Genomic DNA, 17,489 nt, shown 5'->3' with positions numbered 1-17,489 from the left:
ACGATCTCTTCACACCCTAGACGCCAGAAGGGCTGTCATGCTCTACATTGCAAGGACAAAGGAACACAGGAAAACAAAGCAATTCTTTGTTTCCTTCGCAAAGAGTTTCATGGGAAAACCAGTAACTAAAGGAACAATTGCGAGATGGATCGCACAGACAATACAATTCTGCCACAAACAGGCAGGGAAAGAACTGGCAGGAGGGACATGGGCCCACTCTACCAGGAAAATGGGAGCTTCAATAGCTTTCCTGGCCAACTCACACATTCAGGACACATGCCTGGTGGCAACATGGGCTTCAGTGCACACGTTCACAAAGCACTACTGCGTGGATATACAGATGAACAAGGAAGCATAAGTCGGACAAAAGGAGCTTCAACACATATTCAATAACCAGTGCTCCTCTTCCACCCAGCCGCCACAAAAATGAGAAACCGCTACAAAGTCTATGCACAGCATAGTGAATTCAGAAAGATTCACGCTGCAAAACGAATAGTTTCTTACCTGTCTGTGTAGCTTTCTGGATTCACTAGCGAACCCACCCACCTCTGCCAGAAAGATGAGGCTTGAGAGGAAGGGGGTTGGAAACATGGACAATTACTTGAACAAACATTGAAGGTTAAAGCGGTGAATGACTTACTAGAACATTGCCATTACTTCGGTAACAGAACAAACATGAGAAAAAAGAATCCGAAGATTGCGCCCAAGAGTGGGTGCTTCCGCAGGAAGCGTGCAGACTTCACCGGAAATACACCAAAAGGTAGGACTTAGACGCCCACCTAGGCTACGAGACAAAAAACAGACTACAATTCCGGACCCAACCACAAGACCGCGGAATAATGCACAGCATAGTGAATCCAGAAAGATCTTCAAGCTGCGAAACTACACCGACAGGTAAACTATTAGTTACTGCATTTCTAGTTTTCATTCTTCCTATTTCATGTAAGCATTGTAACTAATACCTCAAGTCTGTCGGGAAGTGGACAAAGATTTTAGGGCAACTGGGTGGGGAACGGAAGATTTCCTGACCACTTTTACTCTGAAATACTGTCACATTCCACCATCCTTTAAAGTAGCTGCCCATCAGCATTTGTAGATTATACTGCCTAAGCAACCAAAACCTGTCACATAATTATGTAAAAAATGTTGTCTTTTCTCTGGATTCCTTTGTCTGCGTTTTTATTTTTTTATAGGGCATATTCTGTCTTTATTGTTGCCATGTGGTGCCAGCTTCATTCTGGAGACTTAACATATGTTTCTGGGATTGCCACCTCCGACAAACAGATTTATTTGTGTGCACTTTTATTCTCCTATTCTGTTTTGGAACAGTCTTCATTTAGCATTGGTTGTATGGTTTTGCTTTTAGAGGTCTGTCCTAATTTCTTTGGCATATTCTAGCTCAAGCGGCAAACCCTTAGTATAGCCGATGGAGATTTATGTACAAATGTAGGTGTGTAGCTGACTAAATTATATATCTGGGTTGTGTAGGATATATATTAGGAGCTTTATGTACCTTTTTAGGATGTCATTTTGTTACCCAACAGATCTTTTGGGGGGTTTCTGCTTGTTTTTGCTGCAGCTGATGTAATAACTTTTGGTCCTTGTCCCCAGTAATGGCGCAAACTTAAAGTTGGTACAGCTTCACCTGACCTTGAACTCTTGAAAAAAATATTTTTCTCTTGCATAGGCTATGACCTTTAACCAAGTCATTCAGACTGGACCTGATGAAGAGGGCAGCGATGACAAGGCTGTGACTGCTATGGGAATCCTGAATACTATTGACACACTGCTCAGTGTGGTTGAAGATCACAAAGAGGTTTGTCTATTTTTTTTTTTGTGTGAAGACTACTGACGTTTGAAGCAAATTGTATCCCTACTATGAAACTCTGACTAAACGATTTCCATAAAGATGTATGTATATTGCGGTTGTGGAACACATTGCATCTTAACAGTTTTCTGTTAATTTTCCTAAAACTTCTTCCTCTGAGCAGCTCAAGTAAACTGTTTTATCTACACCAAGATATAGTAACTAGGTGTGAAATAAATTCTGCTTTGGTTTTTTTAGTTGGCAGAGTAGAGTTCTGGCCATATCCCACCAACCGCTGTGGTGGAGTCTTTTTCTCTCGGGTGCAGCTCACCAACCTTAAGTTGGTCAGTGCTATATGGCATTCCTTAGCGTGATTTTCAGTCTCTAGGAGAGCACCAGCAAGATTTCCCCAATGTGGAGGGGTCGCAACCATTTGTGGTCAAAATGTTGCAGCTTGAGTAGAAAATCTATTTGGGTAGCAGCAAAGTCCACTTAAGCAGCTCCCTATGGCGGTGCGATGTGGTGCTGTTGGCGCTGATTCAGCTTGGAACGAGCTCCTTTCACCAAAAATGTAAAGAATGTGGCCTCCTTTTTGCTTCTGTGTTTAACCCAGGGAGGTAAAATGTAGGGCTGGATTTATATCTGTAGGAAGCTGGCTCTGTATATACTATACCAAAGTAAGGCATAGTATGCACAGAGTCCAGTGGATCCCCAAAGGTAGGCAGAAGTAAAAGTAGATAATACCTTACACTCAATTTTGTGGTAGTGTGGGCGAGCAGTAAGGCTTTGTCAGAGGATAGTGTTAAGCATTTAATGTATGCACTCAGGCAAGAAGTTATGTAACGCCCTCAAAGAATGAACTCAGACCAATTTGCTTGTATAAAAATATTATTTAGTTATGGTTTATTTTCTAGAGCAGGCCTGGTACAGGTATGTATAATACTTTGCAAGATTTATGCAGTGAAATACAATTTGAATGCAGTTGGATTGGTTTACCGGTACATAATTTATCAAAGTTTTAATTACTTTTCAAATGTTTTTTCCGGGTACTTTTTCTACTGTCTGATATGCCTTGATATAACACTGGAGACTTCCTAATGGAAAGGTAAGTAAATCTGTTTTGGTACATATACAGTTTCTTAGGGTTTCATACAAACAAACTCCACACTGAGAAGTTGGCTTGGTATATGCTGACCACTAATTAAAGTGGGTACCTTGTACCAGTGCAAACAACCCTTATTGATTGGGTTAAAGACCACCTCTATGGAAAGCTATCCTAGTGGTAGTTCTGGAGAGTAGCCTTCAGGCTAAGTCTTGAAGGAATGTGAAACAGCTTGTTTTACCAGATTAGAGCCTTCTGAATGACCAAATGAAAGGCGAACCACACAAGATGTATAAAATAGATGTATTTATTACTAAAAATGCTCTACTAATCTCTGAGATTAGAGTACAAATTACACCATATGAAATCACTTGAACGACCGTTAATAGCACAATACACAGTGGGTCCAGGGGGAGACTAAATTATATACTAAAAGTGGTAGAAGAACCACTACTTCTCTAGACACAGTGCCTAGAGAACGTAGAATTGCTGGGACCCCAAGGAACCACCCAAGGTAGTGACACAGGAGACCCACGGAGGACAGGTGCAGTGTGTGAACACAGGTGCGAGCTCTGTACAATCATATGGGAAAGTTGCGGTTGGAATTTTAAAGATTAACCCCTTCGCTGCGGGGGTAATTCCCCCGCTGTGCTGTGGGGTGTGGGGGGGGGGGGGGGCACACAGCATCCCCATGCTCATGACTAGCTCAGCTTGTCATGAGGTACAGTGCTCCTGTGCTCATGACGAGCTCAGCTCGTCACGGCCACACCAGTTTTCGTGGAACGCTATCACAGCAGGGGTATTATCCCCACGTGTGATTTACACGGCTCATGATGAGCTCAGCTAGTCATGAGCACAGGAGCACCGTGCTTCATATCTGAAAGAAACACGTTAGTGTTAGATTCCTTACCTTAGAATATCCCCAGGCGTCAGTCTGGATCCGGAAACTTTTGCGTAGCAGTACCCCTGCGCGTCGGTAGGCGTCGTCTGCAGGCGTCCCCTGCGGCTCCGCGTCCGTCGTCGGCGTCGTGCGCCGTGATGACGTCGCTGGAGTATATAGACGCCGCCTCCGCGCGCTGACGTCAGTTCTTCTTTTTTCCGCGCCAGTGGACGCAGATCTGAAGAGCAGTACTCCGGTCTTTGACCAAGTTTTTCGAAGTTATTTCTCACTTTGTGCCTGATAGGATGCCTGGGTTCAAGCACTGTGATGACTTTGAGCGCACGATGTCGGTCACAGACCATCACCGCCTCTGTCTCCGGTGTCTGGGCCCCGACCACGACGTGGACTCCTGCGTCGACTGCCGGGCCCTCACCAACAAGGCTAGGCGGGAGCGGTCCTGCAAGCTACTGGAGCTCCGGGTGTCGGCCCCACGTCGGGACCGGGAGCGGTCCCGGTCCGGCCGGAGGTCGAGAGAGCGTTCGAGGGAACGATCGCGGAGCCGCGCCGAGCGTTCCGGAAGCTGACACCACTCGTCAGGTAGGAAGCATAAGAAGTCGGGGCGTCGTCATCGTACCCCCGACTCCCCCCCCCGGACGCTCGCGCGATGCGGCCGGGGGCTCGGGTGACCCCAACCCCGCGGCTCCGCGAGAGTCGCCGGCGCGGCCTGCCTCATACCCTCCGGTCCCTGGGCACGGTGCGACGCCTGAGGAGATCGAGGCGTTCCTCATGGCCATGAGGGCGCTCGGTTCTCCGACGGGGCCTACGGTGCCTTCGGGCCCAGTGCTACCGTCTGGGGGTCCTGGCGGTTCGGGTGTCCCTGCCTCTGCGCCGTCGGGTGCTCCGGCCCCGGCGCCGCCGACTGCTCCGACCCCGGCGCCGCAAGGGCCTTCGGGATCGGCGCCGGCTGGTCTTCCGGCCTCCCCGGCGCCGTTGCCATCGGGGTTACCCCCGACGCCGCCCCTGCGCGCCGCCGGTTCTCAGGTGCTGGCTCCGGCCGGCTCCGGGGTTCCGGCGCCAGCTCCGGGCGGCGCCGTCCCCTTACCTTCCCCGACACCGGACGGGCGTCGCTCGACGCCGGTCCCGGCGCCGATGGGGCCCATGAACCCCGAGGAGCCGGTCTACATCGTTGACTCCGAATACGGAGAAGATGAAGAGTTCGGTGAAGGTTGGGAGGGGTCCGAGGACCCTCTGTCACGCGAGTGCCAGTATGACCCGGACTGGACAGGTGACTTGGGGGATGCCAGTGGTCTGGACGACTCTCCTAACCCTGGTTTGATCTCTCCTCCTTCCGTGGCATCGGTGGAGGGAGCTGCATATTCTGTGGTGCTGATGAGGGCTGCCAAGGCCTTACACCTTGAGCTCCCCGTCGCGGCCGTGAGGCCTAACATCCTCACCGAGGTCTTCAAACCGCAGTCATGCCCACAGGAGCCACTGCTGCCGTTTAATGAAGCCTTGTCAGACGTTCTGTTGGGCACTTGGTCCAGGCCCGCTTCAGGTCCGCCTGTTGGTCGGAACGTGGCCAGGCGCCACCGTCCTTGTCCGGACGACCCCAGTTCCTGTCTACCCACCCCACTCCTGAGAGTCTGGTGATCCAGGCCTCGACCTCCCAGTCCGCATTCCCGTCGGCCCCGCCCGACCGGGAATCCAAGAGGTATGACCAATTTGGCAAGAAGGTCTTCTCGTCCATTAGTTTGGGCCTGCGGTCTTGCAACACCGCTTGCCTCTTGGGCCGCTACACCCACTCTGTGTGGGATACGGTCGCAGAACTGCTGCCAGAATGCCCCATGGAGGTGCGGGCAAAACTCGGTCAGGCTGTGGCTGAGGGCCGAGATGCAGCGAAATATTCGATACGGTGTGGTCTTGATACGACCGACTCGCTGGGCAGAGCTATGTCAACGACAGTGGCGATTCGTCGCCACGCCTGGCTGAGATCCGCCAATTTTTCGGCAGACGTCCAAAATACCCTGATGGACATGCCGTTCGATGGCTGTCACCTCTTCGGTGACAAGGCGGACCACGCGCTGGAACGCTTCAAGGACTCCAGGGTCACGGCCAAGTCCTTGGGTCTCTCGACCCAGCGTCAGCAAACGGGTTCGTTTCGTCCCTTTCGTGGCCAAGGAAGGGGCGCCCCCACACGTGCTGCCAGCCACGCGCCGCAACAATCCTTTCAACGCGGTGGCGGCCGTGGAAACCGCCGTGGTGGCGGTCGGGGACAACGGCGGGGTCAGGCCACACCTTCCCCCGCAGCATCTACCCCAAAATCCTCCTAGTCCGTGCTTTCGGCCCCATGTGACGCCAGTGGGTGGCAGGGTTCGCCATCACCACGCTCACTGGCGCACGATCACTTCGGACAGGTGGGTGCTGCAAATCGTCCGAAGGGGCTACTCCCTCCCCTTCGAGACCTCTCCTCCAGCCATGCCACCGCAGAACCACCGTGTGTCGGGGGACCACTTGACACTTCTGCAGGAGGAAGTTACGGCCCTCTTGGCCAAGGGGGCCATCGAGCGCGTTCCTGGGCCAGAAGTAGGGCGTGGTTGTTATTCCCACTACTTTCTGGTGCCCAAGAAGGACAACGGGGGCCTACGTCCTATCTTGGATCTAAGGAACGTCAACGGCTTCCTCCGGAAGGAGAAGTTCAAGATGTTGACGTTAGCTCAGGTCTTGGCTGCTCTAGACCCACAAGACTGGATGGTAGCGTTGGACTTGCAGGACGCCTATTTTCACATCCCCGTCCTGCCGGCCCACCGGCGTTACCTGCGGTTCACGGTAGGCCAGGAGCATTTTCAGTTTATCGTGCTTCCCTTCGGCCTTACCAGCGCCCCACGGGTGTTCACAAAGGTGATGGCGGTGGTCGCAGCCCATCTGCGCAGGTTGGGGGTTTCAGTCTTCCCCTACCTAGACGACTGGTTGTTGAAGGCGGGCTCGCCCCAGACAGTCGTCCACCACCTTCAGATGACGGCAGACCTCTTGCACGACCTGGGGTTCTCCATCAATGTGCCGAAATCACACCTGTGTCCCTCTCAAAAGCTCCTTTTCATCGGAGCGGTTCTGGACTCGGCGCAGTTTCGGGTTTATCCTCCGGAACGGCGGGTTCGGGATATTCAGGCTTTGATTCCCATCTTTCAGCCGCTATCCCGGGTTTCGGTCAGGTTGACGCTGCGGCTGCTGGGACTGATGGCTTCCTGCATCCTTCTGGTGCATCACGCTCGGTGGCGGATGCGGGCTCTGCAGTGGGACCTGAAGTTTCAGTGGGCCCAGCATCAGGGCAACTTGTCCGACCACGTCTTGATCTCGGAGGGCACTGCGAGACAACTGCAGTGGTGGCTTACGGACCGCGATTGGGTCAGGGGCAAGTCCCTCTCCCTTCCCCAACCGGAGCACGTTGTTGTGACGGACGCGTCCCTCCAGGGCTGGGGTGGCCACTTGGGAGAGGCAGAGATCAGAGGCATCTGGTCTCCGGCGGAGTCCCGGCTCCATATCAATCTGTTGGAGCTGCGGGCGATTCGTCTGGCACTGAAGGCATTCCTCTCCTTTGTCAACGGGAGTGTAGTGCAGGTGTTCACCGACAACACCACCGCCATGTGGTACTGCAACAAACTGGGCGGTTTGGGGTCGTGGACCCTTTGCCAGGAGGCTCTGCGCCTCTGGCAATGGCTGGAACGTCAGGGCGTGACTCTGACGGTTCAACACCTGGCAGGTTCTCTGAACGCCAGGGCGGTCGAACTCAGCCGTCGGTGCTCGATGGACCACGAATGGCGTCTGAACTCGGACGTGGCGCAAGGCATCTTTCTGCAATGGGGAGAGCCTTGGTTAGATCTATTCGCCACCGAAGAGAACGCGCAATGTCATCAGTTCTGCGCGTTGGAGTTTCCAAGACGGCACTCGCACGGCGACGCCTTTCGGCGCGAGTGGAGTTGCGGTCTGTTATACGCCTTTCCGCCTATACCACTTCTGCCCAGAGTGCTGAAGAAGATCAGGCGCGACCGGGCCCAAGTTATCCTTGTGGCTCCGGACTGGGCTCGAAGATACTGGTATCCCGAGCTACTCAGCATGTCAGTCGGTCCCCCGATCCGCCTGCCCCTTCAGGAGGACCTTCTGTCGCAGCAGCAGGGGACGGTCCTCCACCCGAACCTGTCCAGTCTCCACCTCCATGCTTGGAGATTGAGCGGCGGCAGTTGAGGCCATTTGACTTGCCTCCTGAAGTCTGTGATGTTATTCTGGCAGCCAGGCGTCCCTCCACTAAGTCGGTATACGCCTGTCGGTGGAACAGATTTGTGGCATGGTGCACAGCAAAGGCTGTGGATCCTCTTTCTGCCCCTCTTTCGGAGGTTCTTCTGTTTCTTCTTTCTCTTGCCCAGCAGGGCTCTGCTCTGGGCACTATCAAGGGCTACCTTTCTGCCCTTTCAGCCTTTCTAAGGCTTCCTGATCAGCCTTCTTTGTTCAAATCCCCGATTGTAACTCGATTCTTGAAAGGCATCACTCACATGTTTCCACCTGTTCCGTTTGTGATGCCTCAGTGGGATTTGAACCTGGTTCTAACTTTTCTGATGTGTGCTCCCTTTGAGCCCCTTCATTCTTGCCCTCTCCGTCTCCTGACTTTAAAGACGGCTTTCCTGGTTGCCATCACCTCTGCCAGGAGAGTGAGTGAGCTCCAGGCTCTTTCTGTCCAACCTCCTTTCCTGTCCATTCATCCTGACAAGGTGGTTCTGAGGACTAGACCTTCTTTCCTGCCCAAGGTTGTTTCGGCCTTTCACATCGGGCAGTCCATCACCCTCCCTTCCTTCTTCCCGCCTCCGCATCCTTCAAAGGATGAAGAGCGGCTCCATCGTCTGGACCCAAAACGTGCGCTTTCATTTTACATGGATCGCACACGCCAGTTCCGGGTGGATGACCAACTGTTTGTTAGCTACGTGGGTGCGAAGAAGGGACGGGCGGTCTGTAAACGAACCATCTCTCGATGGGTCGTCCTCTGCATCAAAGCGTGCTACTCTTTGGCTCGGAAGGAGCCTCCTGTTGGGCTGAGGGCCCATTCCACTCGGGCCACGGCGGCTACCACTGCCCTGGGCCGGGGAGTCCCCTTGCAGGACATTTGCCAAGCGGCTACGTGGGCCTCGCTGCACACCTTTGCGAGGCACTACTGCCTGGACAGTCAAGTCCGGAGGGATGGCTTCTTTGGCCGTTCTGTCCTCCAGGACTTTCTGGTGTAGTATTGTATTGGTTCGCAGACCCACCACCGGGGTTGGTATTGCTGGGGTATGTATTCTAAGGTAAGGAATCTAACACTAACGTGTTTCTTTCAGATGAACAAGTTACTTACCTTCGGTAACGATATATCTGTAAGAAACATTAGTTAGTGTTAGATTCCTTACCGATCCCACCCATCCTCCCCGTTCTGCGAACTGATACCTAGGGTTAAGGACATCCCTTTCAGGGCCCTAGTTTTACATGGCACCAGTGTTGGTTCTCTCATGGCTCTGCGTCTCCTGGCGCGGAAATGCTGTGTGCAAAGAACTGACGTCAGCGCGCGGAGGCGGCGTCTATATACTCCAGCGACGTCATCACGACGCCGACGAACGTGGAGCCGCAGGGGACGCCTGCAGACGACGCCTACCGACGCGCAGGGGTACTGCTACGCAAAAGTTTCCGGATCCAGACTGACGCCTGGGGATATTCTAAGGTAAGGAATCTAACACTAACTAATGTTTCTTACAGATATATCGTTACCGAAGGTAAGTAACTTGTTCGACGAGCTGAGTTCGTCATGAGCATGCAAGGTGTTGACACTTCAGAGAGGACTTTAAGCAAACCCTTTCATACATAAAAGGTTCTAAGGCCAGCACCCTTGAGAGTACCGAGATGCCTGTGTTACCTATCCCAGAGGAGTCCGGTATAAATAAAGGTTCTAACCTTTGGGGCAGGTGTAATTTAAATTGTGCACAAAGTCCTCTGTTGTTCAAGATTCCTTGATGAAAAACATGTTAAATTGGTTTGTCACGATCACCTCGTAAATTTCGACTGCATGTTTAACGGCATCCAGAAAGTGCTTTGTCTGCTCAGAAAATGCTTTTCACACCAGTAAGACACTACAACCTCCCCACACTACAGGTACCAACAACCACCTTTTCCTGGCCAGGCGAATTGTAATGGCACTGTATAATCAAGTTAACCTAAATTTAACCCACAATTTTGATAAAATGTTTAAAAATAGTTATGGAAACCTGTAACCCTTTTAATAAATTACTTGTTAAAAATAGCAAAGTACCCACTGCATCCTCTATAGTTTTGACCTATACCAGGTTAGAATTGTTGCTGTTTTGTACCCATGTCCATCCAAGGGTTGATGGGTTGATCCTTTATGTAATCAGGGCCACCAGAATTAAGTGGCAGGTGGTCACCAAGTTTTGCCGTGGGGTTGACTAAATTATGCAGCAAGAGGAAGCAAATTGCAACTTAATGCTGCACCTTTTATTTGAATCACTTCATTATTTTGTAATTTTTACACATTGTAATATTGTTTGGGCAGAGATGCGAACTCTTTACCAGTTAGAAAAACCAATGCAGAAATAAACAATTGCAAGACGACCGGTTAACTGTGAAGTGCCATTTACTGCATGTGAACACGTTGCCAAATTTTTAGTTATGATCAGTTTGAGCTAGAAACAATTCTTCTTTTGTTAATCCATGATCTGCAGATTGTGACAAATGAGGCAAATCCATAATTATGCGTAAAAGCTGCAGATGAAGAATTGCATAATTCCACTGGCCTTTATTATTAGCAATTATACCATGCATTGGTCGAAAAAGACTTGACTGTTACTTGGGTGACCCTCTACTACTTAAAATCATACGGTCATGGGATAACTAGAAGCAGTACTTGTTTCAGTCATGCACAACTTGTTGGAGTTTGAACTGCCCAAAAACCCAAGCATTGATTTAGTCCAAGTAAAACTGCATTTTGTTAGGGACTGTCTTTACCCAATTTTGTAATGTCCTTAAAGCGAATGATGCTATAAAATCTGTCCTTTCCATACAGATTACCCAGCAGCTGGAAGGAATTTGTTTGCAGGTGATTGGAACGGTTTTACAGCAGCATGTGCTCGGTAAGTTCCCTGTCGTCTGTGTAGTGTTTGTTTGTACAGAAGATATTTCATTATTTGATCTTGTGTTTCAGAATTTTATGAAGAAATATTCTCCTTGGCTCATAGCCTGACTTGTCAGCAAGTATCTGCGCAGATGTGGCAGCTTTTACCTCTCGTTTTTGAAGTTTTTCAGCAAGATGGATTTGACTACTTTACGGGTAATGCTCTGCTGACTTTAGTGAACTTGTATAATTGAAATGGACACCTTGGTGATTTTTTTTTCCCCCTACTCCTAGTAACAGACCTGGACTGTTAAATGTGTGAAAAAGGTGCCAGAACAGCAAGCGTAGGTGGTGGGGATTCAGCAAGTGAGATAATATAATGGATTTCCAGAAACTGGGCTGGTCTGCATGATCTGTACTTGTAAAGCTAGAGCAGGTACCCCAAATGGGTGTCCGGGAGCTAAGCTAGGGTTAACATGTACAGTGTTCCTTTAAAGCTGTTGCACATTTTCCAAGGTTTTTACACCCAGATGTCAATTTTATTGAGCTGTACATGTATTTGTTTTAAGATTCAATGGAATATCACCCAATGTATGGATCATTGTATTGTCCCATGTTTTACTTGAGACTGTAAACTACTTTTTTGACAAAAGCCTGCTCTTGAATTTGAAAATGGTTTCTCAACCAGACTATCTGAAAGAGACACGTTAGTGATAGATTCCTTACCTTAGAATATCCCCAGGCATCAGACTGGATCCGGAAATTTTTGCGTAGCAGTACCCTTGCGAGTGGGTAGGCGTCTGCGGGTCCGTTGTCAGCGCTGTGATGACGTCGTCTGAGTACTTAGACGCCGCCTCCGCGTGCTGACGTCGGTGCTTCTTTTTTCCGCGCCAGCAAGCACAGATCTGGGAAAAGCAGTACTTTAGTCACTTTTTGACTAGTCTTTTTGGTCTCTTTTGATCATCATTTCTCGAGTCTTGCGACTCCGGACGGTGCCTAGGGATGCCTGGTTTCAAGCCCTGTGAGGATTGCGCCCGACTGATGTCTGTCACGGATCCTCACTGTCGGTGTCTCCACTGTCTCGGCGTCTACCACGACGGCATGGCCTGCCTCGACTGCCGGGCCCTTACTTTGAAAGCTAGGCGGGAGCGGTCCCGCAAGCTACTCTAACTCCGGCAGTCAGCCCCGCGCAGAGAGGTCCCAGTCCCGCAGGAGGTCTAGGGACAGGTCGCAGGGCCGGAGCCATCACAGCTCTGAGAGTCGGCCTCGCTCCTCTTGGTCGAAGTCGTCTGGTAAAACACAAGAAGTCGAAGGAACGTCATCGCTCTTCCAAGCCTGGGACTGCGGTCTTCCAACACCGTATGCCTCTTGGGCCGCTATACCCACTCTCTGTGGGATACGGTCGCAGAATTGCTGCCAGTGTCCGTTGGAGGTACAGGCCAAACTCGACCAAGCCCTTGTGCCTCAATGGAATATCACCCAATGTATGGATCATTGTATTGTCCCATGTTTTACTTGAGACTGTAAACTACTTTTTTTAACAAAAGCCTGCTCTTGAATTTGAAAATGGTTTCTCAATCGGACTTTTAATGCTCCTTGACCAGTTGCTCAAGAAGCAAAGTTGCTTGTCACAATTTGATTCATTCTTATTCAAATCTGTAAAGCAAGTTCACACTACTTTCAGAAATTAGACTTCTAGTAGAGTTGGCTTTAGTTTATAATAGTAGCTGTCTTCTAGCCACAGATTCCTTACCTCAGAATTAGCCCCAGGCGTCTGATTCTGGAAACTTTTTTTTGGGAGGGGTGGCCTCCTTTCGGCGCCACGTGGCGTCTCCCGTGCTGAAAGTGACGTGTGCAGTGCCAATGTGATCTCCACCTCTAACGGGCGGTTGTCTGTTTGTGCTGTGTTGGTGCAGATCTAGGAAGAGCTACTTTTTTCGACATTTTGTCTGTCCTGGTCTGTCGGTGACTGACCCACATCTTGTATGCCTTTGGTTCCCGAGAGTGACTGCAATCCTAAGGCCTTCTCAAGTTAGTGCCATGAACCCAAAGGCCTAGAGTGAGCGATTTCACCCAAAAGTCTGGCGGCTTGACATGTGTGAGAAGTTGGCCTGATATGTAGTGTTTCCAATTCTGGAACCACTGGGTATCAGTCCAAACAAGCCCCAAAGATGTCTGGTTGTAAGTCAACCTTGTTAGACAAGCTATCCTAGAGGTAGCATGGACTAAGCAGCCTTAAAGGCTTAACTTAAGAGGTCGTGTTAAGCGAGCTGTTTTACCACATACAATCCTGTAATCAAATGAAAGGACACCACACAAGTATATATTATAAAAATATATGTATTTATTTCTAAATTACTCCCCAGTACTCTTTATGAGGAAAGGGACACAAGCGTTAAATCAAAAGCACAGTATAACATACAAAGTTGCACAATTTTGGATAAGGGCCGGTGGCCACTCAAACCATATACTAAGAAAGTGGTATAAGAGATACCAATCGAACAGTGGTTAGGCCTAGGGCCTAGAGATTCGCTGGGAGCAGTCAGGACTAGCAATGCTGAAGTCGGGAGTAGCCCACAGGAGACGGGTGCAGCACGGAAAGTGCGGCTCGCACCAATGCAATGTCAATGGTGCGTAAAAGTTAGATAAAGTGAATTAAAAGATACTTCCGCTGAACCTAGAGGAACAAAACTTTAGACACAGACCCTAGAGGTGTGTACCAGTGTGGGAAAACCGGCGTTGCAATGTTACCTCACCCACAGGCCGTGGGTGCACAGGGTCGAAGTGGCGTCGGGTTTTGACACGCAGGCTCTTGGTGCTTGAAGCTGTTGCAGCTGCAGGCGATGTGAAGCAGAAGTGTCCGGTGCGATCCAAGGGTGGATCGAAGTAGAAAAGGACCTGAAAGCAGAGGGGACAGAGTCTGGGTCACTCAGCAGTGACCAGGGTGGAACCAGGACGGAACCAGGCAATGTCGGGCGCAATCAGGTGGTTGTCGATAGGCTTCTCTCTGCTGTCACGTGGGCTCTGGGGCATCTGCGACGTCCAGGAGCAGGTCACGATCTGTCCCACGTAGGCTCTCGCCGTCAGCACCGTCGGCTTCAAGATTGCAGCAAACAGCACTTGGCAAAAGCAATCCACGCGGAACCGGGAGATTGCTTATCACTCGAACCAGGAGGGTCAGAGTGGGGGCTCCTTTTCACAGGAGCTGGTGCAGATCTGGAGCAACCAGAAAAGCAAGTCGTATTTGAAGTTTCGTCGGCACAGGGGCCACAAGCCAGCTGGCAAGTCACCGGGCCAACGCGTCGAGCCGCCACAAGCAGAAGGGCCCCACGCAGCACTCGTCGAGTGTGGAGGGGGTAGCTTTGGTGCAAGTGTAGCTCGGGGTGGGGGCTTCTCAAACCCCGGTGCACAGCTTCGAGGATCACTCGTGGGCTGCACGGTCAGCGTCTCGTGGCCGTTTCAAGATGGCGTGCCCCACGCTTCCGGTCGCCTCCACTGGTCTCAGCTCTGCAGGGACTGTGGATCGGGCAGGGAGAAGGCAGGCAAGCTTGAGCTCGTCGATCTGTCGCTCGAGTTCCGGCGGGAACTGCAACAAAGCAAGGGTCGAGGGCTGGATGTTGCCTGTTTGCACAGGGTGGTCACTCCTTGACCACAAGGGAGATTCTTCAGTCTTCTGCGTTGAGTAGAAAGTCGAAGGGTCCAGAATTCGTTTCTTATGTTTCTTCAGGATGATCTGAGTTGCATTGGCACTGCTCCCACTCTTATTCGAATCTGGTGGGCTGGACATCCTGCTAGGTCCCCTCCTATGGGTGGGACCCAGGAAGGGGGTGGTTACACCCCTTTCCTTTGATCCAGGCCGCGCTGGGACGGGGGCTGGAAGGCCCCAGAACCGGTTTGGCCGGATTATGCAAGGGGCAGCCTTGTGCTCCCCAGGCAGTGTCTGGTTTCTTTGAAACCTCCCTACTCCAATCCACTATCTCCTGTCTGGGGTGATTTGACACCGCCCTGCGACAGGAAACCCTTTGTCCAGGCCACCATATGCTGAGTTTCGGTCAGCAGCAGGAGGCCAGACCCGTGTCTGTGGCAGGGGCATCCATTTTGTGGATCTGAGGCTCATTTTAAATCAACCGCGTTTCAGTAAAGTAACATGTCTTATCCCTCTAGAAGGGTGGAATGCTACCCCCGTCGCCAGAACTGGCGAGGGGGTAGTATTCCAATTCGTATGACACCTTACACGACATGTTTTGATAAAGCCAAACCAAAGTTGCTATATAACCGCGAGGATTATAAGGCGCTTAAGAGTATATGGTATGGCATTATCCCGGATCAGCTTAGGGAGTTGTTCCCGACAGCTGCAGACAGGCTCAGCTCATGCCAGAGCTCCATCTCACATAAAACCACGCACTCTGCCTCCAGGATTGATGAGGCCTTCCATAGGAGTGGCTCACAGGCTATATATGTGTCCAGATATAGGTTTAGATATAGGTATACTATATCTAAGCAAGGGGTGATTACACCCACTTGCCCCAGCTGAGTGATCAGCCAGTTGTGTCAATTTTAGATAGCCAGCCAGGGGTGGCAAAGGATATGCTGCAGCCCCTGGTAGGCCTTGGATGCACCTATGCCCTGGGCACCTATAGTGCTCTGTACAGGGGCTGATAAGGTGACCCAAGCCAATCTAGTTATGCACCTAGGGTACATGGAATCCATTTTACAGAGAGAGCAGATAGCCTGGGGCCCTGATTAGCAGGGAACCAGGCCAACTAAGTCGAAAACCAGCTAAACACAAGGCAAAAAATCTGGGGTAACCATAGTCAGGTAGCCACCTTCCTACAACATGTGATACTGCAACTATCAAATTCCGGTCGAGAGGAAGGTCCCATGAGTGCTCATGGAGTCAGATTCTCTGTCCTCACTGTCAGAACTTGACGCTTGTGGTAGCGAAGTGTCTCTTTGCTACCACAAGCGTCAAGTTCTGACAGTGAGGACCTTGAGAAAGCTCATGGGAACGAAGGAGTCATGCATACACCTAGTCCCAAATATTTGACTCTACATGAGACCATTCAAAGAATGGCTCCAACAGCAATGGTCACAAGCAACAGGGAGTTGGGAAGATCTTGTGGGGGGAGATCTTGTGGCAGTGGAGCGGGAAATAGCATGGTGGAACATAAGACCTAGGACAGGGGAAGCCATTCACACCACCAACTCAAACGGTGACAATCACAACAGATGCCTCCCACCTGGGGTGGGAAGCGCAAATGAACAAACTCAGTGAGGGGTTATGGTCACAAGGATGCGGTGAAACACCAACTACCTAGAACTAAAGACAGTGTTCCTAGCCTTAAAAGCATTTCAGAAGGAGCTGTACGGTAACAGGGTGTTGATCCAAACGGACAACACCACAACCATGTTCTACATAAACAAGCAAGGAGGAACACACTCTGTAGCGCTATTAAAGCTAGCACAGGAGATATGGCCATGGGCCGTTCCACTGGGAATAGGCCTACTAGCAATACATCTACCAGGGAAGGACAATGTGGAAGCAGACCGACTCAGCAGACGGACGTCCGCATCTAACGAATGGGAGATCAACCAGCAGGAAGAAGAGCAAATATTCCACAGGTGGGGAACACCGCAGATAGGCCTATTTGCAACACACCAGAATGCAAAATGCCATCACTTCGCATCCAGACCACTGGTCTCAAGGGAATGCGCTATGGATAAGTTGGTCAAAGATTTGCATATGCTTTTCCCCCCGATACCACTGATAGACAGGGTACTCAACAAATGCAGGATCAGCAACATGGCGCTAATTCTGATAGCACCTCAGTGGGCCAGACAGTCCTGGTTCTCACAAATAGTAGAAATGGCACAGGAACTAGCACACAGGTTCCGAAAAAGAGACCTATTAACAATGCAGAACAGAAAGGTACTGCACCCAGAGCTAGAGAGCCTCAGCCTAGCAGCATGGCTCCTGAAAATCTAGAATTTGCACACCTCCAACTACCACCAAGTACCATGGTAGTAGTCAGAGAGGCGAGGAGACCGACAACAAGGAAGTGCTGCATAGCTAAATGGAAAAGGTTCTTCAAATGGTGCATCAAGGAGAAACTATAACGGAAGATTACAAGGGAAACCAGTTGGTTCGAGGCATATGAGCTGCAGATCGTACACTATGCATTAGATCGCCACCTGGTGTTGGGCTCGGATGATTGCAGGTTGTCCTCTTAGAGAAGTCTTTGTAGTCACGATATAGGTGACTCCTCCCTTGGACAATACTGCACATGGGCAACGGCTCCATCCTTAGATTGGTTTTTTCGCCACTGGGTTCGGATGAAAGTTTCTCCGCTCCGGCTAGAAAAACTTTTTCAGCAACTTCGAAGCGCAAAAACTTCCTACAACTAATATAGACATCGAATATACAACTTTCGACGCCATGGACTCTATTCTGGTTCATCGACGCCGGCCGCTGGGCCGATCGACGCCGTGCGGCCTACACCACATGGAAAGAACTCCATTCAAGAAATGCCCGGTATGCCGAGCAAAATTTCCACATAGC

General features: G+C 50.6%; 1 protein-coding gene across 2 annotated transcripts in view; it reads left to right on the top strand.

Moving 5' to 3' along the window:
* IPO7 (importin 7) overlaps window positions 1–17,489 on the top strand; it is a 262,709-nt gene that overhangs the window by 133,870 nt on the left and 111,350 nt on the right. For both annotated transcript variants that reach the window (XM_086955971.1, XM_086955972.1), the window contains exons 16-18: window positions 1,688–1,816; window positions 10,883–10,949; window positions 11,021–11,146. In XM_086955971.1, the coding sequence (XP_086812097.1) occupies window positions 1,688–1,816; window positions 10,883–10,949; window positions 11,021–11,146 (322 nt within the window). The remainder of the gene's footprint in view (window positions 1–1,687; window positions 1,817–10,882; window positions 10,950–11,020; window positions 11,147–17,489) is intronic.

Source organism: Lissotriton vulgaris, chromosome 2_1, assembly GCF_964263255.1.
Source record: "Lissotriton vulgaris chromosome 2_1, aLisVul1.2, whole genome shotgun sequence".
Taxonomy (NCBI): domain Eukaryota; kingdom Metazoa; phylum Chordata; class Amphibia; order Caudata; family Salamandridae; genus Lissotriton; species Lissotriton vulgaris.
The sequence above is the reverse complement of the archived record's forward strand: the minus strand, read 5'-3'. Positions and strand labels throughout refer to the sequence as shown.